Here is a 9,714-nt window from a genome sequence, read left to right on the forward strand (position 1 = left end):
TGTAAGTTTCTGAAACTTTGTATGAAATTGTTTGAAAGCATGCTTAGAATATATTGAATTCCTGTTTGAAAATACTAATGTTTGCTGTGAAACTACTGTAGGTAGTATGCTTATTGAAACACTCTAGGTAGTGTAAATTGAAAACCGTAGTAAACAATAATTTGCGATAACAGACTCTGAATACTCTGAAAACTCTTCTGCATAAAATACTCGATAACAACTATCGAAACTGTAAACTGACTTGCAGAAAATTTTTAATATAGATTAATTCGATATTACAATGAGCACACATGGTACGCGTGGATGGAGTACTAGAGGCCAAGGTAGAGGCCGTAGAGGGATTTGAGCTGAGTCTTTTGCATCTGATACGATCGCTAATCTGGATACTACCGAGACGCCGGTGTCACATGTTACTGAGACTAGTGCTGAGTCTCATGACCGTGTAGTTGGGGACGAGACGACGCATTGTCCCAGGTCATGCTGCGAATCCAGGGAGGGTCGCTGAGGCTATTGCTGGATTTGGAGGCCATTGGTCAGTTACGGAACGACTCCAGTCCAATGGGGCTAAGGTATTCAGGGGAATCGCTGGAGTTGCTCCTAATGTGGCTGAGTACTGGATGGAGGCCACAGAGCGTATTATGGATGATCTAGATTTTACTGCCGAGATGAAGCTCAATGGGGCTGTTTCGTTGCTTCGCAACGAAACATATCAGTGGTGGCTGACAGTTAGGGATGGCACTTAGCCTGACAGTCTGACGTGGGATTTGTTTAAGCCGACTTTCTAGAGCAATTATGTAGGGGCCAGTTACATCAACGCTAGGAGGCGTGAGCTCCTGAATCTTACTTAGGGAGATCGTTCAGTGGCCGAGTATGAGGCTGACTGTCTAAGGCTGAGCCGTTATGCACGAGGCATGGTGGTGACTGAGCATGAGCGCTGTGTTCATTTTAAGGACGGTCTTAGGGATAACTTGAGGGTCCAGATAGCTCCGCAGAGGGAGCTTGAGTTTGCTGTGTTGGTCGAGAAGGCCAAGATTGCGGAGGAGGTTAAGCGCGCTGAGCGCCAGAACCGTGACAGAGGGAAGCCTAAGAGGGATCTAGAGTCTTCGAATGTTGGGGTGAGGCCTCTGAAAAAGGCCAGATCTGATGGGCGCCTAAGAGTTGGGCCTATTGTTGCACCTGCTGGAGTGGTGATTTGTCAGCTTTGTAATAGACGCCATCCGGGAGAGTGTTGGATCTCTACTGGAGCTTGTCTTAGATATGGGTCATCTGAGCATCGTGTTAAGGACTGTCCATTAAGGACTAATCAGATACAAACTCCGACTACTGAGACTGCATAGCGGCCGAGGTTAGGCTAGGGGTGGTAACGGTATGGGCCGAGGATAGAGAGCACCAGGCCGAGCTGCTAGGCCGACTGAGGCGAGGCAGCCTGCATTTCTGTCTACTGCATGCCGTCGTGAGGATGGAGATGCTCTGGACGTCATCATGGGTATGTTCTTAATCCTTAATGTACCTTATGTTACACTGATAGACATAGGCTCTACACATTCTTACGTTGCATGTTCTGTATCTGAGGCTTTGGGAATAACGTATGAGAGTGCTTCTAGTGATATTTTAGTGGTGAGTCTATTGGGGCACTCTATTAGGGAGGATATTTCTAGCTGATCTGATGGAACTTTCGTTTTGGGAGTTCGACTTAATTCTAGGTATAGAGTAGTTGGTGAAGCATCGTGTAAGTCTGGATTGTGCTGGAAAAAAGGTTGTTCTGAGGACCGGGGAGGATAATGAGATAGTCGTGATTAGGAAATGACGAGATTATCTTACTAATGTGATATCTGCATTAGTGGCAAAAAGGTTAGTAAGGAAGGGGTGCGAGGTGTACTTGGCGTATATGAGTGCTGCTAATTTTGAGAACTTTTCGGTTAAGGACATCCGAACGGTAAAGGACTTTCCAGATGTCTTTCTAGAGGAACTACCAGGATTACCTCTGAATTGTGAGGTAGAATTCGGGATTGAGTTGTTTTCGGGTACAGTTTCAGTATCTATCGCCCCTCACCAAATGGCACAGAAAGAGTTGACGGAACTTAAGGCTCAGATTCAGGAGCTGTTGGATCGTGGGTTTATTCGTCCCAATGTGTCTTTATAGGGAGCACCTGTTCTGTTCGTAAAGAAGAAGGATGGTACAATGAGGATGTGCATCAACTACCGTCAATTGAACAAGCTGACGATCAAGAATAAGTACCCACTTTCGAGGATTGACGACCTATTCGATCAGTTCAGAGGGGCTTCAGTGTTCTCTAAAATCGATATGCGGTCATGTTATCATTAGTTGAGGGTAAAGGAGGCCGATGTGCATAAGACGACATTTAGGACTTGTTATGGGCATTACGAGTTTCTAGTCATGCCTTTTGGGTTGACGAATGCACCAGCGGCATTCATGGACTTAATGAATCATGTATTTCAACCCTACTTGGATCAGTTCATAGTGGTGTTCATCAATGACATTTTGGTGTATTCTAAGTCCGGGGACGGTTACGACGAGCATTTAAAAGTGTTTCTGCAGATCCTTCGTGAGAAACAGTTGTATGCAAAGTTCACGAAGTGTGAGTTCTAGCTTAGAGAGGTAACCTTTTTAGGGCATGTGGTTTCTGCTAAGGGGATTCGAGTGGATCCTCGTAAGATTAAGGCGGTGTTAGATTGGAAACAGCCAAAGAGTGTGTCAGAAATCTACAGTTTTCTGGGACTGACAGGGTATTACCGACATTTTGTAGAGGGGTTCTCGTTGATCGCAGTGTATTTGACTAAGTTGTTGCGTAAAAGAGTTTCTTTCGTTTGGACAGATGCGCAGCATGAGATCTTCGTGAAGCTCAAGATAGTTTTGACTCAAGATCCAGTTCTGATACTGCCTGAGCTTGATAGGGATTTCGTGGTTTACAGTAACGTGTCACAGGTGGGTTTGGGTTGCGTCTTGATGCAAGACGGTAAGGTAGTTGCCTCTGCGTCTCGACAACTTAAAACTCACAAGGCTAATTATCCGACTCATGATTTGGAGTTGGCTGCAGTAGTCTTTGCATTAAAGATTTGGAGGTATTATCTGTATGGAGAGAAGTGTACCATCTACACTGATCACAAGAGCCTCAAGTATCTCCTCACTCAAAATGAGTTAAGTCTTAGGCAGCATCGATGGGTTGAGCTACTCAAGGACTACGACTGCAGTATTGAGTATCACCCTGGAAAGGCCAATGTGGTGGCCGATGCACTAAGCCGTAGGGCTGTGACCGATCTGAGAGCAATGTTCGCTTGATTGAGTCTTTTTGATTACGGAAATATTCTGGCAGAGCTACAAGTGATGCCGACATGGATAAAACAGATTAGAGCTAAGCAGTTAGAGGATAAGACTCTTGAGATGAGATTTCGTCAGGTTGAGACTGGGACTACTACAGATTTTGGGCTGAATAATGATGGGGTATTGTGATTCTGAGAAAAGATCTGTGTACCTAATAAAGAGGATTTGAGGCTATCGAGTTTGAGGGAAATTCATATTAGTCCTTACGCTATGTATCCTGGTGGAAACAAGATATATAAAAATCTTCGAAAGTTGTACTGGTGGCCAGAGTTGAAACGTGAGGTTACTGCTTTGTTACTCGCTATTTGACGTGTCAGCAAGTTAAGGCTGAGCATCTGTTACTATTGGGCTTGCTACAGCCAGTTAAAATACCGATGTAGAAATAGAAGCGAGTAACGATGGACTTCGTTAGTGGGTTGCCTCTAACACCCACTGAGAAGGACTCTGTTTGGGTCACTGTGGACCGATTAACCAAGGCCGCACATTTCATTCCTATTAGGACAGACTTCTCTCTATAGAAGTTGCCCAAGCTATACATTTCTGAGATAGTGAGGTTACATGAGGTACTTGTCTCGATCATTTTTGATAGGGATCCTCGTTTACATCTCGATTTTGGGGAAAGCTTCATGAGGCTTTGGGTTCGAGGTTAGACTTCAGTACTGCTTTCCATCCTCAAACAGATAGTCAGTCCGAGAGGGTGATTCAGATACTAGATGACATGTTGAGAGGCTGTACTATCGATTTTCGAGGCAGTTGAGAGGAGTACTTGCCTCTAGCGGAATTTACTTACAACAACACTTATCAATCTAGTATACAAATGGCACCATATAAGGTTATGGTCGTAAGTGCCGCACTCTTTTATGCTGGACTGAGTTAAGTGAGCGACGTGTTCTGGGTCCGAATTTGGTATCAGAAACTGAGTTAAGTGAGAACGTCTGAAAGCTACTTCTGATAGATAGAAGTTCTATGCTGATCTAAAGAGAAAGGACATCGAGTATTCGATGGGGAACATAGTTTTCCTTAGAGTCTCGCCATTGAAAATGGTTCTGAGGTTCGGTCACAAGGGTAAGCTGAGCGCTCGGTTTATAAGGCCGTACCAGATTCTGAAGCGAGTAGGGCCAGTCGCATATCAATTAGAGCTACCTTCAGAGTTAGAGCGCATACATGATGTGTTCCGTGTCTCGATGTTGAGACGCTACCGCTCTGATCCTATGCACGTTGTGCCCGTGGAGGAGAATGAGATTAGACCGGGTCTGACGTTCGAGAAGGAGCCTATTCAGATTCTAGATCGCGACGTTAAGGTCTTACTAGGAAGTCTATTCCCTTAGTGAAGGTGCTGTGGCGGAATCATAGCACTCAGGAGGGTACTTGGGAGCTAGAGGATTCGATGCGACAGCAATATCCTCACATTTTATGATCAGGTAAAATTCGAGGACAAATTTTCTTTAAGGGGGTAGAGTTGTAACGCCCCAAATTTCTACAGTTTCGACATTTGTGATGATTGGGCATGGAAGTATTTGAACTCTTGTTTTGTGATATTTTGGCTTAAAAGATTTGTTGGTTTAGGACGTTATGTGCTCTGGGGTGTGTTTGGGGGTGTCCCAGGTTCAAGTTTTAACTTGGGCTAAATTTTGATTTTTACTTGAATAAAGTCTGACTTTAGGTCAGTGGGCTTTTAAGGAATTATTGGTAAAAACTTAACAGAATGGGCCTGCTGGTCTAATGGTTAAGAGGAGTGCCAGGCTGTTCAAGGTCCTGAGTTCGAATCCTTGCAGTGGCTTTGGAATTATTTTGCTGCAAGTTTTGGCTAAGATTTGGGTTTTATCAGAATCCTGAGTTAGGGGTTTTTAGAGAAAATTAGGGCTTATTTCCTTCTTTTAACAAAAAGATTTTCTCAGTCGTCTTCTCTTTTCCCTAAATCCCCCTTGCTGCCGAAAATTCTCTTCTCTTTTTCCCCCTTTCCTTCGTTTTTCTTCTTTTTCGATAAGCTTAGGCTTATTGTTAACGGTTCTGTCGATTCGGTAAGTATCTCTTTATTAAGTTGCGTGATTTTTTTTGGAGATCATTTAAAAGGTTTTTGTTTGCTATTTAGGGGATATTCAAGGTTCTGTGGGTATTTAATCGGGGTTCTAAACAGCAAGGAATCACCGTATTCATTGAAGGTAAGTAGATCTCTCGTTTTTAGATTTTCCTATTCTTAATAATCTGACTTAAGAGACTGATTTTAGGCTCGGTATTGTTGATTTTAGGCTTTGGAGTGCTCGTGGTTGGATTAGTAACGAAAACAAACCAAGTGTATACTCCGATTACGCAGAAAACGAGTTTTGATGAAAGCTAAAAAGTGGCCTGTCGACGCCACACGAGCGTGTGGTCTGCCCGTGTAGTAGCCTACATCACGAGACACGGGCGTGTCACTAACGAGCTAGGCCGTGCGCGCCCCACACTGGCACGACAGACATGGGTGTGTGATGGCTTGTAGGCCGTGTACGATGCACGAGCTCAAGCAAATAGGCCGTGTGGGCTGTACGGGCTTGTGGAAATCTGGGCCAGGCCGTGTGATCCACACGGGAATGGGCAATTTGGGCCGTGCGACCCACACGGGCGTATGGAACCATATGGGCAAGGCACACGAGCGTGTGAGTCCCTTTAATCTGAAATGTTATGTAAGGTTGCATAGGTCGCCCAAGTCGATTGTGACCTATAGTAGGGTCGGTAAGCATTATCTAGACTCTTAATTCTGTGATGTATGGGTACGCATGGTATACTTAGCATGATTATCTAATCTATTTTGTTTTGTAAATAAAGGTATGATCTGTTTGTCTGCATTATAGCATGCCATGCTTTTATGATGCATTGCATCGGGGTGGGTTTGAAGAAGTGAATGGAGTACCTGAAGGGCTTCATAAGCCCGTTATCTGGCAGCTAAGCTGCATACTTATGATATGTGCTGCGATGCGGTACTTTATGGTGTTTAGGGTTGGATGGGTCGATTATATCCCTATATACGATGTGCAGGGATGGGTAGGTCGATTTTATCCCCACATGGTGCGTTAAGTTAGACGGAGATAGTGTGCAGGGTTGGTAGGTATGATATTTCTGATATCTGATCTGTTATGTATGCGATATCTATATGGCTGAGGTCGAATAACTGTATTCTGTTATCTGTTTGTATGCATGTTGTTTTGTAGGGATATACACACTGAGTTGCAAAAACTCACCCCTTTATTTGTTTATCTGTTCAGATAATCCCCAGCAGTAGATGGATTAGTGTGACGGAGGGCTCGATGGTGACCATTGGTAGACATTTACGGATTTTTGAGTAACACTTTATTTTGTCTGCTTTATTTCAATATTTATTTTGGGTTCATTTTGGGGATTTTAATTTGTTAAATTATTGGTTTATGAATTAATGATGTTTTAGCTTCTGCGATAATGAAATGTTTTCACTTAATATTTGAAATAGAGATTTCACGGCTTAAGTAAAGATAACAAATTGGACGACTTTTAACTTGCTAAGGTTTTTCTAAAAAGCACTCACATATGACATCGCCAGATTTGGCCATAGCGTCTAGGCCGGGTTTGGGGGTGTTGAAAAGACTCTGCAATGACTATCTGCGAAACAAGAATTTAGTAATAACTCCTTCAAATAAGAGTCTTGTAGCAGTTATAATTTAAGATTGAGTTCACAAGTAAGAACCCGAATGTATGAGTTTGTGCTGATAATTCTACACATAAAGGTCTACCAGTATGTATTCGCCAATCTCAAGTCCACGTATACAAGATTTTATGTGTATATCCTCATATAAAAGCTCGCCACATGTAAATCCTCGTGCATAAGTTCTTTGGCGTCAATCCATCGTACGTTAGCCCGCAATGGTAATAATTACTAATGAAAATTGCATATGTTTTGTTGGGAAGAGAGGTAAGGATTCATTTGTAAGTAACTAAAGCGAATGGGTAAGCAAAGTTATTCCACATTGTAGCTTAAACATGAGTGAATAAAATGAAGGATTGTAGCAATGCCGAAAGTGTACAAATTCTTAAGTGAAACCACTGCAATGGAAAAATAATAGTACGCCAAGAAGATGTGCAGACTATAATGGTGTAAATAATGTCTGACAGGAGATCAAACCCACGAAATTCTAACTTATAGTTTCATAAAGGATATGAAATTATTGGAAACTCACTAAGTTCTTTTGAACTTATTTAGTCTTGTTATGTTTTCCAGGTCTAATGATTTATATCAAGAGTTAAAGAAGGATCAAGCCAGAATTGGCTCAAGTTCAGGCTAACTTGTGTTCTTATTTGTAACATGCATATAGCAAGGTGACCTAGAGGTCAAGTCTTAGGGTTTAAATTTTTGTAACTACGTATGAATTGGGTATAATATATTTTATTATGAGTAATTGTTTAAATGTTGTAAAGTCATTTTTGTTAAACTTTTCATAAATTCGCATATTAATAACTTAAATTAGGAATTTGTAACTGTAGTGTTTTATTCTGGTGGATCAGTTAGTTAAAATTTTAATAAGAGTGTTTATGGTATTTTTTGAAAATAAGTTAAATATGATTTTAAAATGCTTAGTTGGTTGTCTTAGTTCAGTTGGTACGATATGACAATTTGTATACAGACCCATTGATCGAGTCGAGTATAGGGTGTTACACCACTTTTGCAAAATAATCCAAACTCTAGATATTTAAATTCATGTTTGGAATTTTGAAAATATCAAATGAAGAAAAAATTTCTAATTTTTATGTTAAATTATGTGATATCTCTAACCAAGCTTTTACTCTTAGTGAAAAGTACTTGAATTCCAAGTTGGTCTAAAAGGTTCTATGATCTCCGAAATTTTTTGCAATTAAGGCGACTACAATAAAAGAGGCAAAAATTTATTAATACAATAATGATTGTTAAGCTTATTGGATCTCTATAAACCTTTTAGATTAATCTTGTTGAGTCAAATAAGAGTAGAGTTAAGGCAAAAAATAACATTGCCCTGTAAGTTGTTTCTCTAATTGCAACTGAAGGAGAAATTTATATTGAAGACTTGGTAGAACAATTGGATCTTCTTAACAAAAATGTAAAAAAATTCATTTGAAAGTACAATGATGTTGGTTGATCTGCAACCATGGGTAGAAACAAAGATGTTAGAATAGAAGCTCAATGGTACGAATGGAAGGGTATAGGCACACTAAGGCAAAATGTGCCAACACTGTCAAAAAGTTGAAGTCTTCAGAAGTCATTTGAGATAATCTAAAAGTGATGTTAAAAAAGGATAATATCAACAACTATATTGCTTTTACTTCTTAGTTGCTAATACAAGTTGCAACTGATTCATAAACTAGCAATGATAGTGATGCAGAATCAGCAAAAGACTTTATAGATACATATAAGATCGTGTTAGACAAATGGAGTTTAGTATGTAAAGTTAATAAAAAAATGACTGGTGAAAATTCCACTCTTAAACAAGAAAATCTCAACCTATTGAAAAATCTCAAAGAGAAAGACTCGTTGCTTGAAAAAAAAATCTTTGTGAGGTTCTAAATGAGCTTGCATTAGCCTAATCTATCTTGAAAAAACTAGGATCGAGAAGTGGGAAATTGGACGTGATCCTTGTTGTTGGTAGACATGAACCAAAAGATGAAAACCTTAGTTATGTTGAAACGAGTAATATAAGTGTCACTCATTTTGTGCTTATTAAAGAAAAAGAATGGTTTGAAAAAGCTAGAAAGCTCAAAGGAAAAATCATCAATTCACTCTAGTGAGAAGATTCAGAGACCCAAAGGTAGACTTGTGTGCCATTATTGTAGAGTTCTAGGGCATATCAAGCCTAAATACAAAAACTCTTGACTAATATTAAGAAAAGAAATCAAATTGTTTCTCCAGTTGCAACCCAACCTGTAACTACCAAGAAATTTAGACGCGAATAAGTGTGGAAGAAGAATGAGAGATCATACCATGAAATGGAATTGAAAAAGAATAAAAGGCTTATAAGCCAATATTAAGGTATTTTTTATAACACCCCAGACCCGGCCTAGACGTTATAGCCGAATCTGACGATGCCACGTGGTAGTGTTTTTCGATAAATATGACGTTGCTAAATCCCTTTTTCATTTTGTTATGTTAATTTCAAATCATGTGGTTTATTTTCAAAACATTAATCATTTTCAATTCGATAGTCAATTTCTAAAACGTTTTTCATTGTGGAAGCTTTTAGATAGTTTCATATTCGTGGTATTTTTGATAAAACATCATTTTCATTTGAAAACCCGAGTTTTACCTAACACTAGCAGATATGAATCATTAAACCATATAAATCCAAATTTAAACCAAAATCCGTAAAAGCCATAATTATAGAAAAATACACCCA

The 9,714-nt window shown here is 40.2% G+C and overlaps 1 protein-coding gene across 1 annotated transcript; it reads left to right on the forward strand.

Annotated features, from left to right (window-relative positions):
• The first annotated feature begins 1,888 nt into the window (after positions 1-1,888).
• LOC107955998 (uncharacterized) lies at positions 1,889-4,671 on the forward strand. The gene is made up of 6 exons (XM_016891761.1): positions 1,889-2,131; positions 2,477-2,600; positions 2,748-2,983; positions 3,077-3,263; positions 3,336-3,463; positions 4,324-4,671. Exons 1-6 carry the CDS (start codon positions 1,889-1,891, stop codon positions 4,669-4,671), a joined length of 1,266 nt encoding a protein of 421 aa, XP_016747250.1.
• Positions 4,672-9,714: the final 5,043 nt, after the last annotated feature.

This window comes from Gossypium hirsutum, chromosome A11 (genome assembly GCF_007990345.1).
Source record: "Gossypium hirsutum isolate 1008001.06 chromosome A11, Gossypium_hirsutum_v2.1, whole genome shotgun sequence".
In the NCBI taxonomy this organism is placed as follows: domain Eukaryota; kingdom Viridiplantae; phylum Streptophyta; class Magnoliopsida; order Malvales; family Malvaceae; genus Gossypium; species Gossypium hirsutum.

Excerpts from the sequence above, each read along its gene's own strand:
- LOC107955998 (XM_016891761.1), top strand. The coding sequence starts at position 1,889 with ATGAGTGCTGCTAATTTTGAGAACTTTTCGGTTAAGGACATCCGAACG. Across the intron at positions 2,984-3,076 it reads TCTTGATGCAAGACGGTAAG|ATTTGGAGGTATTATCTGTA; the intron begins GTAGTTGCCTCT and ends TTTGCATTAAAG. Across the intron at positions 3,464-4,323 it reads TTGGGCTGAATAATGATGGG|AGAAAGGACATCGAGTATTC; the intron begins GTATTGTGATTC and ends GCTGATCTAAAG.